General features: G+C 38.2%; 1 protein-coding gene across 1 annotated transcript in view; it reads right to left on the reverse strand.

The window, feature by feature from the left end:
• Positions 1-1,077: 1,077 nt before the first annotated feature.
• Positions 1,078-27,910, reverse strand: part of ACADSB (acyl-CoA dehydrogenase short/branched chain) — a 38,618-nt gene continuing 11,785 nt past the window's right edge. The window contains exons 3-11 of the mRNA XM_053692613.1: positions 25,584-25,684; positions 25,026-25,232; positions 24,725-24,895; positions 23,848-23,973; positions 23,668-23,760; positions 19,571-19,660; positions 16,463-16,600; positions 9,356-9,455; positions 1,078-2,660 (exon numbers count right to left, since the gene is read on the reverse strand). Of these exons, the coding sequence (XP_053548588.1) occupies positions 2,590-2,660; positions 9,356-9,455; positions 16,463-16,600; positions 19,571-19,660; positions 23,668-23,760; positions 23,848-23,973; positions 24,725-24,895; positions 25,026-25,232; positions 25,584-25,684 (1,097 nt within the window). The 3' untranslated portion in view covers positions 1,078-2,589. The remainder of the gene's footprint in view (positions 2,661-9,355; positions 9,456-16,462; positions 16,601-19,570; positions 19,661-23,667; positions 23,761-23,847; positions 23,974-24,724; positions 24,896-25,025; positions 25,233-25,583; positions 25,685-27,910) is intronic.

The raw sequence follows: 27,910 nt of genomic DNA on the forward strand, positions 1-27,910 counted from the left end.
TGGGGCAAAGAACAGCTGCAGAGCCAATCAGTGGCGCGTAGCCTAAAATCACCCACCATGTTCTTCCCAGGATTAGAAGTGCATTGTGCACTTTACAGGGCTAAGCCATAGAAAATGCTCTAGCACATGAAAGCATTTCAAGATCACTGATTTAGGTCCCTTTAAGGCCAAGCTTCTAAGTGTGTGCACCTTTGGGTGTCTTGGGTCCATGGCAATGCATAAGAAAAAATTAGCCATGGTAAATACTGTAGTATATCACGTATAGTAAATTGTTCTGCAGTGCCACTATGAAAGGTAAGATAAAAGTGAAATATTAAAGTGATGGTAAACTCTCCACTATTTTAGATGGAGTTTAATTGATCAGTTGTAATGAAGATGCGCTATAACTTACTTTTTAATATAGATATGAAATTCAAATACCCCGTGCTCCGCCATCCACTTGAAAAGTCAATTTTTCTGTGAGCTAAAGGTTTGAACTGTTGTCCAATCAGCGCTCTCCCCATATGGCATATTTGTTGTAGCTAGTGTTGATCTGAGAACAATTCAAACCTTTATAGTTATAGGTCTACATCAAACCTACAATCATGTCCTTTCAACTCCACCTATCCATATGCCCATATCAGATTGTAGACCCGACTTATAGCCCTGAACCTCTGCCAGTTATAAGTCTATATCAAACCTACGATCCGATCCTATGGCCACATGCTCACATCGCCATAGATTTCGCCCCACATATATAGCCCTATAGCCTCCTGACCATTTTATGCCCACACCAGACACATGGCCGTGAGGCTCCTGCCAGTCAAGTCCACATCAGGCCTCAGATGAGACCCAATCAGTTCTTTTTACATATACTTATGAGCCAGCTGAAACACAAGTCACACTTAGCAAACCTTTTTACCAGCAACATATGGATTCAATTCAGCCTTATCAGCAACTGTATGAAATATACTTACTCCTCTTTCAACTGTAAGTCAAAATCTGGAACAAAGTCTTGCACTGGTCTTTGTTCTGTTCCTTTTTCTAAAACCATATTATTTCCAGTTTGTCAGAGGATACTTTGACACAACTCCATGCTATAGATAGAAATGTTTTTATTTTTTCATACTGCATAAAGTCAGTCTTTTTTAATGTCCTGTGTACAGGTAAGAGTTATTTTAAAAATATTTTTTTTATTCACAAGTGACCAATGTAAATCTATTTATGTAACAGACAGGATTTTTTTTGTTTTCTTACTTATGCTAAAGTTACCAAACTATTCCATAAAGACGCAAGTTGTAGCCTGCTCTCTGAGATTCCTTCCTGACCAATTAGAGCATCTTGAAGAAACAATATTATACTCAAAGTTTTTAAAATATATAATCTGCAAATATTTTTTACTTGCCAATGTTAACCTTGCGAAGGTGCTGTGCATAAAATGCTACAGCTGTTTTTCTCTGCCTTCAGCATTGTTTAGATACCTATAGTGTCTCCCTCTCTTCCCCTACACCTATATAATGATGTCTGCTATGTAGCGAAAACCATAAGCCAAGTAGCTCTTGCTAAAGCGGCATTAAACGGACAAAAAAATAGCATGCGTGTAAAAGAGCACTATGTTAAGGGGCACTGTACTCTAAAATTGGTTTCCAGGGACTTGTTAAACCAGCTACAGATAATTATATGCATGGAAGTTTGTTTCTTTGGGTTTATTTTTGTAAATAAAATTGCTATTTTTGCTTTAAAACCACAACCCAGTTGAATGGGCTAATATTGCAGAAAGAGCAGAAACCTAACATTTTTCTTTTATAATTCAAATGGAGAATTCAGTTTTTAAAAAACTTTCCAATGTACCTCTATTATCTAATTTGCTTGATTCTCTTTGTATCCTTTGTTGAAGAAGCAGCAATGCACTACTGGGAGCTAGCTGAACACATCGGATTAGCCAGTTACATGAGGCATATATGTGCAGCCACCAATCAGCAGCTCCTGAGTCTACATAGGTTATAATTTTCAACAAAGGATACCAAATGAACAAAACAAAATTTGATATTAGGAGTACATGGGAAAATTGTTTAACATCACATGCTCTATCTGAATCATGAAAGAGAAAATTTGGGTTTCATGACCCTTTAGCAAAAGTAAGTGATACAGACCTCTGATCTAATAATAAAATATATTTTTAATAAACATGCATCAATTATATTTTCAATTTTCACATAATAATAGGTAAAGATTTGCCGCCATTGTATTTCTTTTATCAAGGTGCAATGCGAGTTAGATAATCATTTTCCTAACCGTATATGTTCTGTAACAACTCTCCTGTTATATACTCTCTTTTACTTTCACCGCTATGGGTCCTAACAGACAGAATATCAGAGGATGAAGAAATAGCTTCAGGTATAGATAGAGACTAAACTGTTGTAGTGCTGTGACAGAGGAAAACGTCTGCTGACCATACAATCATAGTGCTTACTTCAATCGTCATAAAGAAAATTGTGATTATTTCAAAATGTAGATAACTCAGTAATCTGAATCATTGGTAGTGCTGGAAACTATGTACTTATGAGCCAGTCCACGTAAGATTTTTGGATTGACAGAATGAACGCACGCTCAGTACTCCTGCTCGATGAACTTGGCAATTGTGCTAAGCTGTATGTTAGAAGTGCCCTCGTAAATGGTACCTGAAACACAAAAAAATATAATAAATACAACCAGGAAACAGATTAAGTATGCAGACATAGCAATACTTCAAAGGCTTTGCATGCATTCAAATACAAGCAACTTTATAAATACCATTTGTAAAACATCCACACAGCCTATAAGGGCCCTGCAGTAAACAAGTTGCTGCTGAGTGCTCCATGGCACAAACTCTGATAGCTGCAGATAAGTGGTAGCATGAATAAGGGATATTGATCCCGAAACGTTGCTATATCTTTTTTGTCATGAAATAAAGTAATTAAGTTTTACAAGACAAGTGCTGTGGTCATTTACTTTTATGGATAGCTGCAGATAATGGTACAAAGCTATGTCCATACATGAGCCTTTGGCAAGAGCCTACATCTCATGGTTTGTCTATCTCTGCCAAAAACAAAAACCCATCACCTCTGCTTCTTATGCTATCTGCACCAGAAACCTAAACTTTCTAATGAAGGTAAAACTCACTCATTATCCCAAATAGTTATCAAACACCACCAATATCAATATGTTTCCTTCCTACATCCTATTACTATAAAAAAACATAATTTATGCTTACCTGATAAATTTATTTCTCTTGTAGTGTATCCAGTCCACGGATCATCCATTACTTATGGGATATTAACTCCTCCCCAACAGGAAGTGCAAGAGGATTCACCCAGCAGAGCTGCTATATAGCTCCTCCCCTAACTGCCATTACCAGTCATTCGACCGAAAACATGCAGAGAAAGGAAAACCATAGGGTGCAGTGGTGACTGTAGTTTAATGGAAAAATTACCTGCCTTAAAGTGACAGGGCGGGCCGTGGACTGGATACACTACAAGAGAAATAAATTTATCAGGTAAGCATAAATTATGTTTTCTCTTGTTAAGTGTATCCAGTCCACGGATCATCCATTACTTATGGGATACCAATACCAAAGCTAAAGTACACGGATGACGGGAGGGACAGGCAGGCTCTTTATACGGAAGGAACCACTGCCTGAAGAACCTTTCTCCCAAAAACAGCCTCCGAAGAAGCAAAAGTGTCAAATTTGTAAAATTTGGAAAAAATATGAAGAGAAGACCAAGCTGCAGCCCCGCAAATCCGCTCAACAGAAGCCCCATTCCCAAAGGCCCAAGTGGAAGCCACAGCTCTAGTAGAATGTGCTGTAATTCTTTCAGGAGGCTGCTGTCCAGCAGTCTCATAGGCTAACCGTATTATGCTACGAAGCCAAAAGGAGAGAGAGGTAGCAAAGCTTTTTGACCTCTCCTCTGACCAGAATAAACGACAAACAGGGAAGACGTTTGTCGAAAATCCTTAGTTGCCTGTAGATAAAATTTCAGGGCACGGACTACATCTAGATTGTGTAGCAGACGTTCCTTTTTCGAAGAAGGATTAGGACACAAAGATGGAACCACAATCTCTTGATTGATATTCCTGTTAGTGACCACCTTAGGTAGGAACCCAGGTTAAGTACGCAGAACTACCTTGTCTGAATGAAAAATCAGATAAGGAGAATCACAATGTAAGGCAGATAACTCAGAGACTCTTCGAGCCGAGGAAATCGCCATTAAAAACAGAACTTTCCAAGATAACAACTTGATATCAATGGAATGAAGGGGTTCAAACGGAACCCCCTGTAAAACATTAAGAACTAAGTTCAAACTCCATGGTGGAGCAACAGTTTTAAACACAGGCTTGATCCTAGCTAAAGCCTGACAAAAAGCTTGAACGTCCGGAACTTCTGACAGACGTTTGTGTAAAAGAATGGACAGAGCTGAAATCTGTCCCTTTAAGGAACTAGCGGATAAACCCTTTTCTAAACCTTCTTGTAGAAAAGACAATATCCTCGGAATCCTAACCTTACTCCATGAGTAACTCTTGGATTCGCACCAATATAAGTATTTGTGCCATATCTTATGGTAAATCTTTCTGGTAACAGGCTTCCTAGCCTGTATTAAGGTATCAATAACTGACTCAGAAAAACCACGTTTTGATAAAATCAAGCGTTCAATTTCCAAGCAGTCAGCTTCAGAGAAATTAGATTTTGATGTTTGAAGGGACCCTGGATCAGAAGGTCCTGTTTCAGAGGTAGCGACCAAGGTGGACAGGATGACATGTCCACTAGATCTGCATACCAAGTCCTGCGTGGCCATGCAGGCGCTATTAGAATCACTGATGCTCTCTCCTGTTTGATTCTGGCAATCAATCGAGGAAGCATCGGGAAGGGTGGAAACACATAAGCCATCCCGAAGGTCCAAGGTGCTGTCAAAGCATCTATCAGAACCGCTCCCGGATCCCTGGATCTGGACCCGTAACGAGGAAGCTTGGCGTTCTGTCGAGACGCCATGAGAGCTATCTCTGGTTTGCCCCAACGTCGAAGTATTTGGGCAAAGACCTCCGGATGAAGTTCCCACTCCCCCGGATGAAAAGTCTGACGACTTAAGAAATCCGCCTCCCAGTTCTCCACTCCCGGGATGTGGATTGCTGACAGGTGGCAAGAGTGAGACTCTGCCCAGCGAATTATCTTTGATACTTCCATCATTGCTAGGGAGCTTCTTGTCCCTCCCTGATGGTTGATGTAAGCTACAGTCGTGATGTTGTCCGACTGAAACCTGATGAACCCCCGAGTTGTTAACTGGGGCCAAGCCAGAAGGGCATTGAGAACTGCTCTCAATTCCAGAATGTTTATTGGTAGGAGACTCTCCTCCTGATTCCATTGTCCCTGAGCCATCAGAGAATTCCAGACAGCGCCCCAACCTAGTAGGCTGGCGTCTGTTGTTACAATTGTCCAGTCCGGCCTGCTGAATGGCATCCCCCTGGACAGATGTGGCCGAGAAAGCCACCATAGAAGAGAATTTCTGGTCTCTTGATCCAGATTCAGAGTAGGGGACAAGTCTGAGTAATCCCCATTCCACTGACTTAGCATGCACAATTGCAGCGGTCTGAGATGTAGGCGTGCAAAGGGTACTATGTCCATTGCTGCTACCATTAAGCCGATCACCTCCATGCATTGAGCTACTGACGGGTGTTGAATGGAATGAAGGACACGGCATGCATTTTGAAGCTTTGTTAACCTGTCTTCTGTCAGGTAAATCTTCATTTCTACAGAATCTATAAGAGTCCCCAAGAAGGGAACTCTTGTGAGTGGAAAGAGAGAACTCTTCTTTTCGTTCACCTTCCATCCATGCAACCTTAGAAATGCCAGTACTAACTCTGTATGAGACTTGGCAGTTTGAAAGCTTGAAGCTTGTATCAGAATGTCGTCTAGGTACGGAGCTACCGCAATTCCTCGCGGTCTTAGTACCGCCAGAAGAGCACCCAGAACCTTTGTGAAGATTCTCGGAGCCGTAGCCAATCCGAATGGAAGAGCTACAAACTGGTAATGCCTGTCTAGAAAGGCAAACCTTAGATACCGGTAAAGATCTTTGTGAATCGGTATGTGAAGGTAAGCATCCTTTAAATCCACTGTGGTCATGTACTGACCCTTTTGGATCATGGGTAAAATTGTCCGAATAGTTTCCATTTTGAACGATGGAACTCTTAGGAATTTGTTTAGGATCTTTAAATCCAAGATTGGCCTGAAAGTTCCCTCTTTTTTGGGAACCACAAACAGATTTGAGTAAAACCCTTGTCCTTGTTCCGACCGCGGAACCGGATGGATCACTCCCATTAATAAAAGATCTTGTACGCAGCGTAGAAACGCCTCTTTCTTTATTTGGTTTGTTGACAACCTTGACAGATGAAATCTCCCTCTTGGGGGAGAGAATTTGAAGTCTAGAAGGTATCCCTGAGATATGATCTCTAACGCCCAGGGATCCTGGACATCTCTTGCCCAAGCCTGGGCGAAGAGAGAAAGTCTGCCCCCCACTAGATCCGTTCCCGGATCGGGGGCCCTCGATTCATGCTGTCTTAGGGGCAGCAGCAGGTTTCCTGGCCTGCTTGCCCTTGTTTCAGGACTGGTTAGGTCTCCAGCCTTGTCTGTAGCGAGCAACAGCTCCTTCCTGTTTTGGTGCAGAGGAAGTTGATGCTGCTCCTGCTTTGAAATTACGAAAGGAACGAAAATTAGACTGTCTAGCCTTAGGTTTGGCTCTGTCTTGAGGCAGGGCATGGCCTTTACCTCCTGTAATGTCAGCGATAATTTCTTTCAACCCGGGCCCGAATAAGGTCTGCCCTTTGAAAGGTATATTAAGCAATTTAGATTTAGAAGTAACGTCAGCTGACCAGGATTTTAGCCACAGTGCTCTGCGTGCCTGAATGGCGAATCCGGAATTCTTAGCCGTAAGTTTAGTTAAATGTACTACGGCATCTGAAATAAATGAGTTAGCTAACTTAAGGGTTTTAAGCTTGTGTGTAATCTCATCTAATGGAGCTGATTCAAGTGTCTCTTCCAGAGACTCAAACCAAAATGCTGCTGCAGCCGTGACAGGCGCAATGCATGCAAGAGGTTACAATATAAAACCTTGTTGAACAAACATTTTCTTAAGGTAACCCTCTAACTTTTTATCCATTGGATCTGAAAAGGCACAGCTATCCTCCACCGGGATAGTGGTACGCTTAGCTAAAGTAGAAACTGCTCCCTCCACCTTAGGGACCTTTGTCATAAGTCCCGTGTGGTGGCGTCTATTGGAAACATCTTTCTAAATATCGGAGGGGGTGAGAACGGCACACCGGGTCTATCCCACTCCTTAGTAACAATTTCAGTAAGTCTCTTAGGTATAGGAAAAACGTCAGTACTCGCCGGTACCGCAAAATATTTATCCAACCTACACATTTTCTCTGGTATTGCAACTGTGTTACAATCATTCAGAGCCGCTAACACCTCCCCTAGTAATACACAGAGGTTTTCCAGCTTAAATTTAAAATTTGAAATATCTGAATCCAGTTTGTTTGGATCAGAACCGTCACCCGCAGAATGAAGCTCTCCGTCCTCATGTTCTGCAAATTGTGACGCAGTGTCTGACATGGCCCTAATATTATCAGCGCACTCTGTTCTTACCCCAGAGTGATCACGCTTACCTCTTAGTTCTGGTAATTTAGCCAAAACTTCAGTCATAACAGTAGCCATATCCTGTAATGTGATTTGTAATGGCCGCCCAGATGTACTCGGCGCTACAATATCACGCACCTCCCGAGCGGGAGATGCAGGTACTGACACGTGAGGCGAGTTAGTCGGCATAACTCTCCCCTCGTTGTTTGGTGAAATATGTTCAATTTGTACAGATTGACTTTTATTTAAAGTAGCATCAATACAGTTAGTACATAAATTTCTATTGGGCTCCACTTTGGCTTTAGCACATATAGCACAGATATCTTCCTCTGAATCAGACATGTTTAACACACTAGCAAATAAACTAGCAACTTGGAAATACTTTTCAAGTAATTTACTATAATATGAAAACGTACTGTGCCTATAAGAAGCACAGAAAAAGTTATGACAGTTGAAAATTAATAAACTGAAAAGTTATAGCATCAAATCTTTGTAAAAAAACACAATTTTAGCAAAGGATTGCTCCCATTAGCAAAGGATAACTAACCCTGATAGCAGAAAAAAAATACAGAAATAAACGTTTTTTTATCACAGTCAACTACAATCTCACAGCTCTGCTGCGAGTGATTACCTCCCTCAAAACAAGTTTTGAAGACCCCTGAGTTCTGTAGAGATGAACCGGATCATGCAGGGAAGACAATAAACTTCTGACTGAATTTTTTGATGCGTAGCAAAAGCGCCAAAAAAGGCCCCTCCCCCTCACACATAACAGTGAGAGAGATCAGTAAACTGTCATAAATTAAATAAAACGACTGCCAAGTGGAAAAAAATAGTGCCCAAAACATTTTTTCACCCAGTACCTCAGAAAATTAAACGATTTTACATGCCAGCAAAAAACGTTTAACATTAATAAATTGAGTGTTATTAAAAAGCCTGTTGCTAGTCCCTGCAAATTAGGCTAAAGTTTTATGCATACAGTATAATTCCAGTGAAGTGCCATTCCCCAGAATACTGAAGTGTAAAATATACATACATGACAGCCTGATACCAGTTGCTGCTACTGCATTTAAGGCTGAGTTTACATTATATCGGTATGGCAGAATTTTCTCATCAATTCCATTGTCAGAAAATAATAAGCTGCTACATACCTCTTTGCAGATTAATCTGCCCGCTGTCCCCTGATCTGAAGTTTACCTCTCCTCAGATGGCCGAGAAACAGCAATATGATCTTAACTACTCCGGCTAAAATCATAGAAAAACTCAGGTAGATTCTTCTTCAAATTCTACCAGAGAAGGAATAACACACTCCGGTGCTATTATAAAATAACAAACTTTTGATTGAAGGTATGAAACTAAGTATAATCACCACAGTCCTCTCACACATCCTATCTATTCGTTGGGTGCAAGAGAATGACTGGTAATGGCAGTTAGGGGAGGAGCTATATAGCAGCTCTGCTGGGTGAATCCTCTTGCACTTCCTGTTGGGGAGGAGTTAATATCCCATAAGTAATGGATGATCCGTGGACTGGATACACTTAACAAGAGAAATAACTCCAAGAATAAATGTATTTCAAAGGAATATAGGAGAGATACGTATTGAAATGAATGAGATTTGTACACAGTTTGGGGTATTGATTTATATGGATTTGCGATTATAGTACTGTTCGCAGTTTTTTTGCTATATTATAATTGTCTAGCAGATTTTCTCACCAATTTTGACATCTCTGTAGTATTTTTCTATTGGGTAGTCTTTGGTGAATCCAACACCCCCCATCCATTCCAGGCATTTGCTAGTAGTTAATGACGCCACCTGAAGAAAAGAAATACAGGTAAAGGATTTTCACACACATCTAAACTGGTATCAAAAGACTAAATATAGTAGACAAAAGAGTAAAAGGAACATTAAACGTCTTGCTTTTGTGTAAAAAATTGTTATTTGTCCCACACTCCCTAGTGAAGTGACAGCTAACCTTGGCATCCCATGATTCTGAGACTACACAGTGCCTAAGCATCATGGGAAATGTAGTTCCAAAATATCTGGGGTGCCAAGGTCAGCGCTCACTGCCCTAGAGAGTCCAAAGCAAAATCTGCAACATAGGCTTTCAAAATGCTGCAAACTTCCTAAACCAGCTATTTGATTTGCAGCATTCGCAGGTTTCAAATTTGCTTTTAAAGGGACAGTCTAGTCACAATTAAACTTTCATGATTCACATAGGGAATGTAATTTTTTTTTTTTTTATATATTTTTATTAAGATTAAGTTCACAGTACAGCATAAAATGTAATACGTCAAACAAAAAACCAAAAAGAGAAAGATACATAAATATAGAAAAAATATTCACCATATACAATCGTAATAAACCTGTTATTATTTCTGTTGCATCTCTAAATAAAAGAAAAAACAAAAAGAAAAAAAAGTAATCTCAACCTTATTTTTTCTATTTTCTATTTTCCCGCCAGCTTCAAGGTATTCATATCAGAAAGAAATAAAACCTAGTGACATAGTGTTTGTTCTTTTTCGCAGAATATTAATGTAATTTAAACTTTCAGATGCCACATATACCATGATTTACCTTGTTTTGTCCTGCTATGTCTTATCTTTGGAGACAAGTCATATTTGTCACTTGCTCCTTAGTTTCGCTCCCCCCTTTCCCTCCCCCCCCGCCAAGGAAAAAAAAAAAAAAAACCACAAAACAAAAAAAAAAAAAAGGGAATACCTCCCAATGGAATCTACCATATCCCCAATAGTACAAGTTCCGAATTTCTAAATGGGAAAATCATATAATCTATTTCCACTGCCGAGAAAATCTTAATAAACAGGGACCATTTTGCGAAAAACTTTCTAATGTCCCCTTCGTCATTCATGTTGGTGTCTAACTGTTCTAATATACATTGTTTTTTTAGACAGTTTTTGATCTCCGTAATCGTTGGTGTTGCAGTCGATTTCCATTTCTTAAAAATCAAATATCTGGCTGCAACCACTGTCGTGTTAATTAATTTATATTGGGGATGTGATTTTTCTCTATCTTTTTTCAGGAAAACACTATAACTCAGGGTTATTTCAAATGGAGGGATCTTTACTATATTTTTTAACCAATATTCTACTTTTTTCCAGAATTGACCCACCTTAGGGCAGCTCCATATCATATGAACCAAATCCGCTGCGGGTTGTGAACATTTTGGGCATTTATTAAATTTATTGTTCCCACATTTCAAACCTTTCTCTGGGGTGAAATACGCCTTGTATAGCAGTTTAACTTGTAATTCCCTCCAGGTTGAGGATAATGTGGACTGAGCTATTCTTGTGAAAGAGCCCTGTACCAGCTGGGCATCAGCATTGCTCTCTGGAATTAAATTATTCCAATCAGCCGAGAGTCTTTCAAGATTTGATATACCCTTAAGGGAAACTAACATATGATAACATGGTGAGATGGAGAACTGACCATTTTTCACCATTTCTAACCACCCCTCCAATTTCCCCCACGTCCATCTTCCGTTTACCTCCCTCCTGAGTTCTGTTACAAAGTGTCTGGCCTGCAAGTAGGCAAAGAACTCTCTATTGTAGATATCAAATTCCTGCCTTAGTGATTCATAAGTTTTAATCGCTTGATTCTCTCTATCTATGAACTGAATAGCCCTGTCCAATCCTACCGTATGCCATCTTTGAAATATAGCTGAGTCCAGGCCAGCCGGGAATTTCGGGTTGCCCCGAAATGGAACAAACTTAGATGCATTACCATCTATTGATAAGAGCTTGCCCAATTTCCACCAACTTTGTATAGGGTTGTAAATTGTTTTAAATGATTTCAGTTCCTGCGGTATTGATTTGGATTTACAATGTATTAAGGCTACTGGTAGGAATGGGTAGCAAATGTTGTTCTCTAAATCGTTGTTTGTTATATAGTCTTTGGAGAAGATCCAATCTGCCACAATACGTGCTAAATAGGCTATGTTATACAGACGTACATCCGGCAGTGCAAACCCCCCTTGGTTTCTTGGTAGTTGTAATTTAAAAAAAGCAATTCTTGGTTTTTTGCCCTGCCAGATGTATCTTCTCAACACCGCATTCAACTGCCGAATGTCTTTCCCTTTGAGAATTATTGGAACATTTTGGAGGATATATAACAGTTTTGGCAGTAGTACCATTTTGAACAAGGCTATCCTACCAGTTATGGACAGGGGAAGACTTTGCCAACTTGTTAACCTCTGTTTGATATCCTGCAATATTGGGGGAATATTTAATTCATAAAGCTTGTCTATATTAGATGGAATTAGGACGCCTAGATATTTAAAGGCCTCTGACACTATCTTAAAGGGTATGTTTGATGGTGATTTCTTATTTTTTCTCAGCCATAGCATTTCTGATTTTGAAGTGTTGACTTTGTAGCCTGAAAAAGAACCAAATTGTTTAATAAGCAGTATTAACTTTGGCAAGTTATCTTTGATATTTGCTATGTAGAGAAGAATGTCGTCTGCATATAATGCAATTTTGAGCTCCTTATTTCGTATTTTTATGCCTTCTAGTTGATGTCTTACCATCATAGCTAAGGGCTCTATAGAAATATCGAAAAGCAGGGGGGAGAGAGGACACCCCTGTCGGGTCCCCCTCTCCAGTATGATCTCTGGGGTAAGGGAGCCGTTAACCAGCAGTCTTGTAGATGGTTTGTTGTATAGATTTTTAATCAGTTGACAGAATTTACCTTCAAACCCAAATTTAAGTAAAGACTCTGTTATATGATCATAATGAACCGAGTCAAATGCTTTTTCCGCATCTATAGATATGACTGCCTGGTCAGGGATGTCCTCCCCCCCCTCCCTAGCCACCTCTGTCTTAAAATAGTCTACCGTCAACAGAGCTTCTCTTATCTTGGCTGATGAGTTGCGTTTGTAAAGAAAACCTGCTTGATCTTTGTGTATAATTATAGGTAGGATAGATTGTAGTCTGTTTGCTAAGATGGATGTTAAAATCTTATAGTCTATGTTCAGTAGGGCTATAGGTCTGTATGACTCTTTCAAGGTAGGGTCTTTACCCTGTTTAGGTATTAATATTGTGTTCGATGCCGAGAAAGAGGGGGGAATTGGAAGCTGGTCTATGTATATTGCATTATATAAATTACAAAGATTTGGAACTATCAATGGCGAAAGAATTTTATAAAATTCATTTGGTAATGAGTCTGGGCCGGGTGCCTTGTCCAATGCAAGTTTGTTAATGACTTTCTCTATTTCCAGCTCAGTGATAGGAGCGTTTAGGATCTCTAACTCTTCCCTCCCTAGAGATGGGGGTGTCAGCTGTCTCCAGAATTGAGCAGATTGGGTCTTATCCGATTTTTTGGATGAATATAACTCCTGAAAATATGTGAACAAGAGGTCTGCTATCTCCTCTGACCTAGTTATTATTTTGCCTTCCTGTTGGAGTGACTCAATCAAGGTTGCTCCTTTTGATCCTTTTACTAAATTAGCCAGGAGCTTACCTGTTTTGTTTCCAAATCTGTAAAGTCTGGCTTGGAGTTTTAATTCTTTTTGCGAAGCCTGGTAGGTTAAATACGTATCTCTCTCATTTTTGGCTTTTATATATTTAAGCCAGTTAATCCTTGATTTATCTAAGAGATAGTGGTTGTAGGAGTTGATTAATGAACTAGTCACTTCTTTCTCTCTGGTTTTGATTTTTTTCTGAAGATTAGCTGTATAAGATATTATTTCACCCCTTAAAACAGCTTTTGCTGCCTCCCAAAATATCATAGGATGCCTACTATGTTCAACATTGTGCTCCGCATATTCTTTAAATTTGAGATTGAGCCAATTTTTAAATTTTAAATCTTTTGATAGATACCTAGGAAAAAAAAAACGTACTTGTTTGCATCTCTTATCAGGTTCCTGAAACTGAAGAACAATGGGGGCATGGTCCGAGAGGGAGATAGGTAAGATCTCTGTCATTACTTTATTTATTTAATAAGGAGTCCCAGAAAGATGTGTCTATCACATTAGGTGCGTATAGGTTACATAGTGTGTATATGGTTTTCGCCACCTTGATTTTTAACAATATAAATCTCCCCTCTGGGTCTACCTTTGTATTGAGAATCTCTAAGCCATTGGCCATTATCTTTTTCCCGAAGAGTATGGCTACGCCTCTTTTCCTATTTAAACTTGGAGTGGCCAGTACCTCCTTTACCCAGGATTTCTTTAGTTTCCTAGTTTCCTCCATTTTTAAATGCGTTTCCTGGAGGAATACTATATCAGACTTTATTTTCCTCAACTGGTTTAAAATTGCTGTCCTTTTTATGGGGGATGTGAGACCTCCAATGTTCCACGAAACAAATGTAATACTTTCTAACTTTGTCATATTCTTAGTTTAGTATAGGGGGATAAACCAAAAGCACAACAAAAAAAAAACAAAAAAAAACAAAAAAACAAAAAAACAAAAAAAAAAAAATTCAATTGGCGGGGGGGGGGGGGGGGGGGGTTTAGGGGGGAGACTGGACGCCAGGGGGAGAAAACCAAAATTTTGAACCATTTCTTAACCATTATCAACTGTCTCACTTTTTATTTGAGTGTTTTAATTAATCAGGTATTTTTAATTTAGCTAAGAGTTCACTTGCCTCTTTAGCCGTCTCAGCATAGTAAATTTCATCTTTGTCCCATACTTTGAGCCTTGCTGGATAGATCAGGGTAGCCCGTATGCCCAGGTTAATGAGTTTAGTGCATGTTGGGGATAACACCCTTCTCTTGGTTGCCGTTTCAACCGAGAAGTCTTGGAACATAAAAATACTAGAGTTCCCTAATAAAATGGGCTGATTTTTCCGATAATATTGAAAAAGGGTAATTTTATCCTGGAAGTTCAGTAGTTTGACTATAATTGGTCTTGGCCTAGCTTTCTCTGTGTTGTCTGGGGCAGGTCTCCCTAATCTATGAGCTCTTTCAATAATAATTTTAGGATATGCAATTGGAATTTTGAGGAGTTGCACTAGTGTTTCGGAAATAAAGTTATTTAAATTATCATACTGCTTCTCTTCTGGTACTCCTACAATTCTAAAATTATTCCGTCTAGAGCGGTTTTCTAAGTCCTCAATTTTAAACTGAAGTTTTTCGATTGTTGCTTCATTAATTTTAGATTTTGTAGTATATGTGACCGTTAGATCTTCAAGATCTGAGACTCGTTGCTCAAGTTCTTGTACTCTGTTGGAGAACTGCCTAAGCTCTTGTGAAAGTGATCTCATATCTTGCTTGATCTCTGACCTCAAAGTGTCAAACTTAGGGGCAAGTGCTTCTAAGATACTATCCACCAAGGCTTGGGTATTAGAAGGTTCATTGGGGTGTGGAAGATTGCTGGGAACTAGATTCGTATCCACTGAGGTGTTTATTGAGCTTTTAATTTTCTTATCTTTGTTTCTGTTCGCCATGATTGGAGAGGGGGTTTTGCCGTGAGTGTTTAAAAATGTATCCATGTGTGGTGTACCCACCTGTGATTTAGGACTGTGCTCTTAATTTTAGGTTTACCAAGGTGCTGGTATTTGAAGTGAGAGGAAGGCAAGAGAGAAAAAAAAAAAAAAAAAAAAAAAAACCCTGCAGGGGAGTGATAAAACAAAAAGGATGTTGGGGATTATGTGTGATAGTGATAGTGATGGGCAGTTGGGGGAATTATAAACTGTGAGAAAAATTCACGTGTTATTGATAGTGAGGAAAATCCAATAAGTGATTAGTTATGAAGCCACTACGGAAGCGATTCTGAGTTTAACCCCTTCTCTTCTCCGGCTCTCTGTGTTCACATTTGCTCTGAAAGCTTCTTCCACTTATGATATCCCAAGCCCCTACTTTACTTCTAAAATCTATTGCTTCCTTCGGCCAAGTTGTCCCTTTGAGAAGGTGTTTAAATAATACGTGCAATTTACAGCATTTTCCCCTTTTTCTTCTCCTCCTTCTTCCCCTCCAGGGCTACTTTGCTGTTGCTCCCTTTTACGTGTAACTTACTGAATTATATTAATAGCTTAATTAATCTATTATAAGCCTGGGCACCTAGTTTTGCTGCAGAGGGGAATGTAATTTTAAACAACTTTCCAATTTACTTTAATAATCAAATATGCTTTCTTCTCTTGGTATTCTTTTGTTGAAAGCTAAACCTGGGTAGGCTCATATGCTAATTTCTAAGCCCTTGAAGGCCGCCTCTTATTTCAGTAAATTTTGACAGTTTTTTTACAGTGCTAGTTCATGTGCGTCATATAGATAACATTGTGCTCACTCCCGTTGAGTTACATATGAGTTTTGGGTATGCAAACCTGGGGAATTGGTAACAAAGGGCTTACCTATCTTTTTAAACAATAAGAATTATGTAGTAGAGTGTCCCTTTAAGCGGAATGTGGGAAAAGTAAAACTTTTTACACAAAATCTAGAGGTGTTTAATGTCCTTTTAAATGCGACATCAGCTTTTAAGCATTAACCTATGCTTCAGTTACTGAAGAAGAAAATAAATTACAGTTAAGGGTATATTTCATAATAAACAAAGCCTTTTATTTACAGAATTTGTACTTACACAATAAAATGCATTTGGAAGAAAACATGTTACACTTTGTAAGTTTTTATTTATAAAACCTGTAGTTTTCTTATTGATATAGTTGCACCTGTCACTTTACATAGCAAACTCAGGCAAGATAAAATTATTACATTGGTCTTTGGTTTATCATACTGTTTACTTGTGCTAGTTAGGTTTTACTGGAAAGTGTTCACAACATTTAGGTTATAAACCTTCATACCTCTATCGTTAGCTACACTTTTGTCGTTTGGCTAATTATTACTATACACAAATGCCTCGTTGTGCTACTTTTACCTCTGATGAGAAATATTTGGCCATGCAGGCCTCCTTTTTAAAGGGTCTCCCGGCTTCCCGCAGTCTTGCTGCATTATAGGTCAGAAGTCGTGCTGCTTCAAGTTGTGTAGCTACGTGTGAGATCTGATGCTGCATGCCCTGTGGAGGAAAAATACAAAGAATGGTTTTAAATGGGGGAAAAATAAACTTTAAATTTTGAAACCTAACATGGCCATGTAAGAGTTTTTTTATTATTATGGCCAATTAGGCACAAACAAACTTTCACCATCCCCTTTAACAACAAAAGGAATTGCTATTTTTTTTCTCTATTAATGTGGAGTCAAGTTACATTGCTCATTCATTAGAAAAATAATTATTTAGTAAAATTGATGTAATGAATATCTGTATAATTGTAGGTATTTTTTTCATCATGGTCAGATTATTTATGTTTGTTCAAGGGTAATTGGTTCGAAAACTGGTTACTATAAGACAGGGTTCTTTAAACCTTTTTTTCCCAAGACCAAGTGCAATGATACCACATACCTTTGCAACCCTATTTTTATGCTTGGCCTAAACATTTCGGAAGTAATATACAAGACAGCTGCAATTTTTTTGTAAAGTGACTAAAATGTGTGTGTACTTTATTCCTGATTGTAGTCAAACGTGAAAGTGTTGTAAAAGGTACACACCATACACTCTCATACAACACACACAGAAAGGGGGAGAGACTAAACAGTGACTAAAATTTGTGCATATTTTATTCCTGATTGTAGTTAAACTGGAAAAACTGTTGTAAAAGATAATAACACACACGCCACACATTCTGATACAACACACACACGCCACACATTCTGATACAACACACACACGCCACACATTCTGATACAACACACACACGCCACACATTCTGATACAACACACACACACGCCACACATTCTGATACAACACACACACACGCCACACATTCTGATACAACACACACACACGCCACACATTCTGATACAACACACACACGCCACACATTCTGATACAACACACACACACGCCACACATTCTGATACAACACACACACGCCACACATTCTGATACAACACACACACACGCCACACATTCTGATACAACACACACACACGCCACACATTCTGATACAACACACACACGCCACACATTCTGATACAACACACACACGCCACACATTCTGATACAACACACACACGCCACACATTCTGATACAACACACACATCGTACACGCACACAACAGGTCATCACACAGCCATGCACCACACATAGTAAGACAGTAACATGGGCACGTCAGTCACAGTTAATATATTGTCATTTACAGGCAACACACAGGGAGTTGGTAGATGATGGCAACACAGGAAATTTGAATGTATACTAAGCTTAGTTACCAGACGACATTCACCAGGGAAAATATCACTCCCAGCAAGCTCACAATTACCAGCAACACACACAGCAAGCTGGCAGTAACATTGTCACTCACAGGCACACACAATACTTTTTTACTTAAAGCTGCAGCACACAGTTACTCACAAGCATCAGACACAAGTAGTGATGCCAGAGAGGGGACGCATACACGCATAGATCACAGGTAAATATGAAATAAGAAGCTTGGATCTGCCAATCACTGGCAGCCCGCACAGAGGTCGCACCCAACTCAGTGTTGTCACTCAAAGTTTCTATTATGGCCACAGGGCTACCCTACTCTTTCCGGCCTCTGACACTCTGTAGGTACCAATCTCTTAGGCTCCTGACGCCATTGATAACTGAAACCTCCAGTTGACCCCATTCAGTCAGGGTTGAGCCTCCTTCAGTCATGGTGAGTGGAGCTGCTCCCTCCAGCCGAACAGACACAAACTCCCAACCCCAGGCAGCACTCATGTGGTAACAAAGAGACTCGCAGTGAGTTAGGTCAATGAGGGATAGAAACTACCAAAGCCTCTGGTCGGCGAAGACTTCCTGATGACAACAATATGTTGTGTTTTTGGGGGATTTTTTTTTTTTTTTTAACCTTCCATACTACCGGGTTTTTTAGCCCAAATGGTGCTTGTTTTTCTATTGTATCACGTGAATAGGAGAACCAATGCACCTGTACATAAGAACCGACTACGACAGACTGAATCTGACCATTAGGTGAACTGTCATCCGTGAGAGTTCGGAAACACAACATAAGAACAGTTCTCTTCTAGATACTAAAAACTAGCTATTACGTAAATAAAATAACAAATATGAACAGAAATGTTGCTTAAAATGTAACATTTATTATCGCATTTTAAGAACACGCACACCTTAGGCTTAGAGTATGCTCGAGACCCAGTAAATATGTTCTTGCGACCCAGTAATGTATCCAATTAAAGTATAAGAGATAATGCTCATGATCTGTAAATTAAAATCTGATAGCTGTAGTCTTGTGCTTATTAAATTTAAAGGGTAACAATTTCAAGCTTATTTATGGTTGACATAATTTGGGGCTGTATTATAATGGTTATGTTGAGTCTGTAATGCACTATAGGGACATAATAAAATGTCCTTGCTGCATCCACCATAACAACTATATACTGAATATCACTAATAACCATTAACCCTTTTAAATCTGGGACTTATTTGTCTACATCAGAACTTTGTTCTGATGTAAACAAATAAGTAAAAATTGAAAACACGCAATCGTTGATGCAATCGCGCAATATCAATGATGGGATTGAGTCTATGACGCTAGGCACGCCCTCCAGCCCACAGTCCCATTTAGGAAGTTTCTATGGCTTCAGTACAGCCAAACAGCTAGGACGTTGCATGCCGTCTTAACGGCGCTAAAGCCCAGCACAAGGGATAAAAAAGTTTAAAATAATAAAAGAAATAAAGAAGAAATCTTACATAAATTCCTTTAACTGACAATTCAACCACTTTCAAAACTGACTACCCCGCCCCCCATTTCCTCTAAGATCAATCGGCAGTGAATTGCTGATCAGCCTCGGGAACGCACTTGCAGAAAGGCGCTCACAGGTCTTACAAAAATATACAAAAGGTTGTCCAAAGGAAATAAGCTACTAGTCCACTCAGTGTTAAAGACGGTCTCACACACAAACATACAACTCTTTATGTTTCAACACACCTGGAAATCAAAAATTCTCTTCCCAAACTGAGTTCTCTGCTTGGTGTAAGGGATAGTATGGTCAAAACATCCCTGAGCTAAGCCCAGCATCTGCAAGTAAGCAAAGGAAGAAGATAAATAACCAAGAGAGAACACGTTTAAACTACAATACAATGCTTTGCAAACCTAACTAGCAAAATACTTAAAAAGTACATGAAATGAGAGAGACAAAGACACACAAACCTGTGCTTAAATGGACATGAAATACATTTTTCTTTTATAGTTGAGATAGAGCATATCAATTTAAGCAACTTTCCAATTTACTTGTATTATCAAATGTGCTTTATTTTCTTTGTATTCTTTGTTGAAGGAACAGCATTGTACTACTAGAAGCTAACTGAAAAGAGTGGGTGAGCCAACGACATAAGGCATATATGTGCAGCCACCAATCAGCAGCTAGCCCCCAGTGTTGCATTGCTGCTCTTGATTTTACCAAGGTATGCTTTTCAATAAAGAGCACCAAGAGAACAAAGCAAATTAGATAAGAGAAGTACATTGAAAAGCTGTTTAACATTACATGCTCTATCTGAATCATGAAAGTTTAATGTTGACCTTAATGTTCCTTTTAAGTCTCTAATATAAAGGGACACTAAACTCTTGGAGATGGTTACATCCCAGCTAATGTATAACCATCCATAATTGGCCTCAGCATGATAACTAAAATGTTACACGTGCTTCTTAAATATTTATACAATATCATTTAAAAAAATTAAAAAAACATCTGCAAATTATTCTCCGCCTAATCTTTGCTTAGAATGCATCATGGCAAACTTTTATAGGATTTAATGTCCCTCTAAAAGGGACATTAAACACTTTGAGATGGTAACATTAAATGATAAATCATATATATAGAAATAAAAACTCTACAATATATGTTTATTATTTATTTTGTCCCTTTTTCCTGTAATTCCATTCTGAAATTGTGAGCTTTTCAGTTCCTGTTAGAAATGGAAGTGCAGAACACTGTTATACACCACACAGCCATTGGCTGCACACTCTAATGACAATTATAATTCTCCCTAATTGACCACAGCAGAGATGGTAACCTAAGTTACAACATGGCAGATACCATTGTTTTATAGGCACTAAAACTTTATACTTATTTGTCACTATTTAAACAGCTAATGAAACTTTATAAAGTACATCTACATGTTATTCTCAGACTAATCTTTTCTTTGAATGCATCATTCTACCTAGCATTTATTTAGTGTTTAATGTCCCTCTAAAGCAGTGTTTGGGACATAAAACCCAATTTTGTTTCTTTCATGATTTAGAAAGAGCATACAATTTTAAACAACTTTCTAATTTACTTCTATTATCTAATTTGCTCAATTCTCTTGATATACTTTGCTAAAAGGAAATCTAGATAAGCTCAGTAGCTGCTGATTGGTTGCTGCACATAGATGCCTTGTGTGATTGGCTCACACGTGCATTGGTATTTCTTCGACAAAGGATATCTAAGGAATGAAGCAAATTAGATAATACAAGTAAATTGGAATGTTGTTTAAAATTGTATTCTCTACTTGAATCATGTAAGACATTTTTTGGGTATAGTGTCCCTTTAACAGGCCAGATAGTCCTCAAATCTTAACAGGTGAAATAATCAGCTGATGGGTGAGAGCAGGTTAGTAACCATGGTTACTGATCAGCTGATTATTTCACCTGTGCTCTAGTTAAGATATAATGAATATCTGGCTTGTTAACGATCCTGAGGACTGGAGTTGGGAAAACTGCATTAAAGGGACATTAAACAATAAATAAATGCTGAAAATAATAATATATTCAAAGCAAATATTAGCCTGACAACAATATGCAAATGTATTTTCCAATTATTATTTTTTTAACACTGAAAAATAGGTGTAAGTAAAAAAATCCTGTACCATGCACATAAAAGAACAGCATTTAAACATCTTAAAGGGACAGTGTACTGTAAAATTGGTTTCCGCTTAATGTGCTTTTTAATTACTTGTTATACCAGCTGCAGAGTTTAAAATGTATGGGAAATCGTTCCTTTATGTTTATTTTTGTATATGAAATATATGTTTCTGCTAATTAAAACCACAACTAAATACAATGTGCTGAGCTTCTAGGAGAGCAGATATTATCTAATCTGTCTAATTATCTACGCAAAGTCCTCCTTATCGTAAAGACCAATACTTTAAAGGAACAATGAAAAATGAACATTTTCTCTGTGTCACAGCCCCCCACTTGGAGCATTATTTCATATAAACCTTTTTGCTAACATATATATATATTTAAACCATTACTTAAAAGGGACAATCTACACCCTACAATAAATTGTCTACATGTTTGGAATCACAATACAAACCTCCTGCAGCTGGTCCATCGTACAGCTGCTTGCATGAAGTTGCAAATAATTTTTCCTGACCAACCGAAAATGGCCACAAGACTCCGCCCACCGCTTCCTACTTGTCCATCTTGAGGATTTCAAGTGGGCCAGGTATTATGACGTCAATTATATAGTACTAGTCATGCATAGCCATTGTAGCTGGGAAAGCAGGGGAATCTTTCTATATATCTATTACTTGGCTATTGCTTTAGAGTTGTTGTTATTTTTAAACTCTCAAATTTACCATCATTTTAAAGGGATAGAAAGATCAAAAATTAAATGTGCATGGGTTATTGAAATAAGCATTTTTGGAATACACTTTCATCAGCAATAATGCTTAGAATAAAAATGATTACTGGTTTTCTGTGGCATACACACATATCCAGTGAGGGCCAGTGCGCCAGTATTTAAACACCATGCCTGCTCAAAAGACATACATGTGTCATACACGCCCCTGCTTGCAGTGTAGTGTTTGAATACTGGTGCTCGGGCCCTCACAGCATATGTGTGTATGCCACTGAAAAACAGTAATAACTTATACTAGAAGCATTTTTGCTAATGTAAGCTTAAGGCAAAAATTCTTGTATTTCAAACTGAAATGCTCCCATGCACATTTTATTTGTGATCTTTCTATCCCTTTAATATGACAATCATGAAGCCATGGGGTATTGGATTAACTCACCCTCCCCACTGCAGTATTCTGAAAGTTTGCTAAATGTTGGCTCAAAAAAATATAACCATGTCCTGGCCTATTAAAATACTAACCTTGACCAAGGACAGATTCATGTAAATAGCATGCCCATTTGGTCAGAGCTTTACTGTTATATCTGATTAAAGGGCCACTAAAGTCAAAACTAAAGTTTCATGATTCAGAAAAAGTATGCAATTTAAAATAACACTCTGTATGCTCTCCTGTCTGTTGAACTTCAATCATTAAGAATCCTGACTATGGTTTGGTTTAGACTAGGGTTGCACCGATACCATTTTTTTTATGACTGAGTACAAGTATTTTCAAATACTCGCCGATACCAATTACCGATACTTTTTTTTAATATCATGTGACAGTTTACCAAGCACATTACAGACTAATTATTTAAGATTCCTTCTTTATAATTATAAAGACATTATGAAATAATAAAAAAGTTCACTAAATATGTTTATAAATAAAAAATATTGGGTTGTAGGGCTGTTATATAACATCAATCTGACATGTGTATGGACCTTTGACGCTAAGTTGAACAGTCTTTCACTTTCCACACTACTGCATGGGGCAGAAAGATATTTTTGGGCCATTTTAGCCAGAGCTGGAAATCTGTTTATTAACTGCCCAGTACTTCAGGGGTTTGTCTGAACGCAGTACAGTGATCTCTACAATAATACAAATAACAGCAATTTGTATTGGCAGAACAGTAGTAAACATTTTTTAGTTTAGTCTCCACTCCAGTTTAAAATGAAATGGGAACATACAGTTTGAAAAAACGCCACAAGATAGCATGTGGGTAGGAAGTGGAGGTATCGGTTTAAGTACTCATGCAAATACTTGGTATCGGTGCATCCATAGTTTAGACTGTAGTGGACTAAGAGCTGAAGGTGTTATTTGATTATTGGACCCAGACAGCAGATAATCTTGAGCCAGCCCTTCTTATGAGTACTGCGCATGGTATGAAGTCCCCAGAAATATATTGCCTTTGAATATTCCTGCCATTACCTGTGCAGCTATTCCAATCCGTCCCTCATTCAGCATCCCTATGGCATATTTATAGCCCTGCCCAACATGCCCCAGCACACTTGTCTCTGGGACCTATAAAAGGAAATACAAATTAAGCACATTGCTGCAGATCACCATAACAACATATTCAGTACAAAACTGTTATACACACACACATACCTTCACATTATCAAAATTCACCGTGCAAGTAGAAGAAGCCCTTAGCCCTAGCTTATCCTCCTTCTTGCCGATGTGAAGTCCCTCCGTCTCCCTGGGGACGATGAAGCAGGTGATACCTTTGTATCCCTGATATCCCAAATAAAAATGACAATGTTATTTCTCAGAATATATTGATTGGCTACTATGTATTTAGCTGGTCACAAAATTTCAGCAGCCTTTAAGATGGCAAAACGCATTAAGTTTAAAAAAGCATAAAGACGTGCATTTTAAAATTCTCGTAGCGTATTTTAAATTCCATTAGAAACACATTTAATTGGAGAATGCATGTGGTGATCCAGTATATACTAAGTTGGCCGTATAACTAAGAAAACCAGGATTTATTATTAAAGGGATACTAAACCAAATTTTTTTCTTTAATGATTCAGATAGAACAAGCAATTTTATGCAACTATCTAATTTACTCCTACTATCAATTTTTCTTTGTTCTCTTGCTATCTTTATTAAAAAAGCAGGAATTTAAAGCTTAGGAGCCAGCCCATTGTAGGTTCAGCACCATGGATAGCGCTTGCTTATTGGTGGATACATTTAGCAAACCAATAAGCAAGCATAACCCAGGCTCTCAGCCAATAATGGGACGGCTCTTAAGCTTTACATTCCTGCTTTTTAAATAAAGGTAGCAAGAGAACAAAAAAAAGTTGATAATAGGAGTAAATTAGAAAGTTGCTTAAAAGTGCATGCTCTATCTGAATCATTAAATTAAAAAAAATGGGTTTAGTGTCCCTTTAATGCTAAGAATTGTTTTTACTGTAAATGCCAATAACTTAAATTTGAGATGTTGATACATATCACCAAGATAATTGAAAGCTATAAGACTCACATCAGAGGGATTAGCATTTGCCATAACAAGAAAGACGCCGGCCTGCTCAGAATTACTGATCCACATCTTGGAGCCATTAATAACGTAATAATCCTTCTGCTTTTCTGCACTTGTTCTCAGGGAGAAGGCATCACTTCCAGACCCAGCCTCAGACAGACAGAAACTGCCAATCTGCAAAGTATAGCTGGGCATTATACAAATAAAGTAGAGATTGCCATAAGTTACCATAAAGGAATCTACATATAAATAATGTTCATAATCTACAGCTGGACTTGTTTACTGCATTGAACACAACACTCACCATGTCTTGGCACAACCTGGGGAGGTAGGTTTCCCTCTGTGCCTCTGTTCCCAATCTGTGGAACATGGCATTGATGAGGGTGTTCTGAATATCACACATGATAGATACAGATGGGTCCACCTTGGCCAATTCCTCTATCACAAGAATGGCTGAGAAGAAAGATGCTCCAGTCCCTCCATACTGTGGATCCACTTCTATGCCCATAAGCTAAAAGGTAATCAGGCAACATAACTTGTTATGCTTATGCAATAAGTAAATATGGGGCCCTTCATTACTGGAATACCATTTTACACACCAGTTTTCAAGTATGTTATCATTTATCTACATAATTTTTTTTTTATTTTTTTTTTACAAATCATTAAAACAAAAAACAGAAAATAAATGACTTGCTCCACAATAAATGTTGCTGCTTTAATGTTAGAACTAGGAGGAAGTTCTGGGAATTCATAAAATGTTAAACCAAATGTGTTCAATACTGATTCTAAAATCTGTTTTATTTTAGTCTTTAGTTTTAGTTGGTTATATGAACTAAAATGGATATATAAAAGAAACCAATACCCCAAGTTTAAACAGTCCTCGAATCACAGAGTCTTCCATTTTAGAATTGTTATCCATGCTTTTTACAAGCGGGGCGATCTGGTCCTGTGCAAACTTTTTTACTGTTGACAAGTAAAAGAAACATAGGACAGTTTGCATATAATTAAGGCAAAGCTGCATTTTGTCAACTTCATTCTACACACAAAAAGTTTTTGAGAAAATACTGGATTTGGGCAGATGCTTCACTTTACACTGTCAGGTCAATTTTAGACTTCAAACAAATCTTAGTTGAAAGCTAAACCTAGGTAGGCCCATATGCTAATTTCTAAGCCCTTGAAGGCCGCCTCTTATCTGAATGCATTTGACAGTTTTTGACAGATAATGGGCATTAGTTCACGTGTGCCATATAGATAACATTGTGCTTATGCCTGTGGAGTTACTTATGAGAGGGCACTCATTGGCTAAAATGCAAGTCTGTCAAAAGAATTAAAATAAGGGGGCAGTCAGCAGAAGCTTAGATACAAGGTAATCACAGAGGTAAAACGTGTATTAATATAACTGTGTTGGTTATGCAAACCTGGGGAATGGGTAATATAGGGATTATCTATCTTTTTAAACAATACAAATTCTATTGTAGACTGTTTCTTTAAGGCTTTTAAAATATTGAAGTGTGACCCCCATGTGTGAGGAAGTTGGCCGTCACTGCCTTAGAACACTTGGGTTTTAGATAAAAAATAAAATTAGTAAATATTACCTCTAAGTGAAGCACCCAATGTTTGTATTCTGCTAGTTATAGCAGAAACTATTAGTAACATTTAATATATATTAAAGGAACACTAAACCCAATTTTTTTTCTTTCATGATTCATGCAATTTTAAGCAACTTTCTAATTTACTCCTATAATCAAATTCTTTGTTCTCTTGTTAACTTCGAAGCCAACCCGTCTGGGGTCTCCTCCTGTGTTAGTCTCCTTCCGAAGGGGGAGATATGTGACGTGAGTCACCAAGATCTGAGGGCCTGTTATGGAACATTCTTTGGGCTGGAGGTACATGGGCTTAAGGATACCCAGAGACTGCATGGAAATGTGGAATTTTATATGCTGGACACCCCATGTACTTTCATAATTTTGTCTTATGTCCATGTCACCCTGTATCCATAAACAGGATGGGTACAGGGTGTGAGTGACCCTTGTGGGAGCAATTGTGACTCTATAAACCTAGTGGGCATAAAGGACTTAAAGGGACACTCAATCAAAATTAAACTTTAATGATTCAGATAGAGCATACCATTTTAAACAACTTTCCAATTTACTTCCATTAACAAAAATGTGCAGTCATTTTATATTTAAACTTTTTGAGTCACCAGTTCCTACTGAGCATGTGCAAGAATAAGTGTGTATGCATTTGTGAATGGCTGATGGCTGTCACATGGTACGTGTATGCATTTGTGATTGGCTGATGGCTGTCACATGGTACAGGAGGAGTGGTAAAACACATAACTTTTAAAATTATCAGAAAAAAAATCTACTACTCATTTGAAGTTCAGACTAAGTGCTATTGCATTGTCTTGTTATCTTGCATTTGTTGATTATGCAAATCTACTGTATTGACTGGTCCTTTAATAGTTAATAAGAGCTGTTCTTATATTCCGTAATAAGATGTATTTTATTTACGTCTCTAATCTTATTGTGTCTCAGGAGTCTGTCTGGGTAAACGGATTGTGTTCCTGTGTGATTATGTTAAAGGATTACTGTTATAATTTTTAAGCTAAACAACTAACATATTAAAGTTAAAAAACATTAATTAAAACCTACTGACCTATATTTTCTCCAAAACGAAGTTTCATAACGTTCTAAAAGTTATATATTTTATTCGCCGATGATGTCACGTTATCCTGCCCACTATTTTCAGCACTGAGTGTTCAAAATACTTAAACCAATAACTGTGTTTAAAGCACCATTTTGAAACCTAGGTATTGTAAACGGATTGGTACAGAGCAAAGGATACCCACGGAGTGGGTTTGGAAAACAATTAAATTTGCAGACAAGATTTCTGATATACGGTAGAGATATGTTAATGAAATGCTATTGATAAAAAGCGTATTTGGGGAGTTAGTTAGTAACAGGCATAGAAAATATTTACTTACAGTGGCCCTTTAACTAGACTGCGCAACATCAGATTGTCTGAGTAAACTTTCTTCCCCAGTTAATTAACTTGATATGTTAATCTGTTTTACCTGTGAATAGACAATTGTTAGAGGTTTGATGTATTGTTCATATGTTTGCTTTACTGTTTAACCAATTCCCTATGTAACCTGAAGCTCTGTGACTCTGGAATGTCAGGGTGTAT

This window comes from Bombina bombina, chromosome 9 (genome assembly GCF_027579735.1).
Source record: "Bombina bombina isolate aBomBom1 chromosome 9, aBomBom1.pri, whole genome shotgun sequence".
In the NCBI taxonomy this organism is placed as follows: Eukaryota; Metazoa; Chordata; class Amphibia; order Anura; family Bombinatoridae; genus Bombina; species Bombina bombina.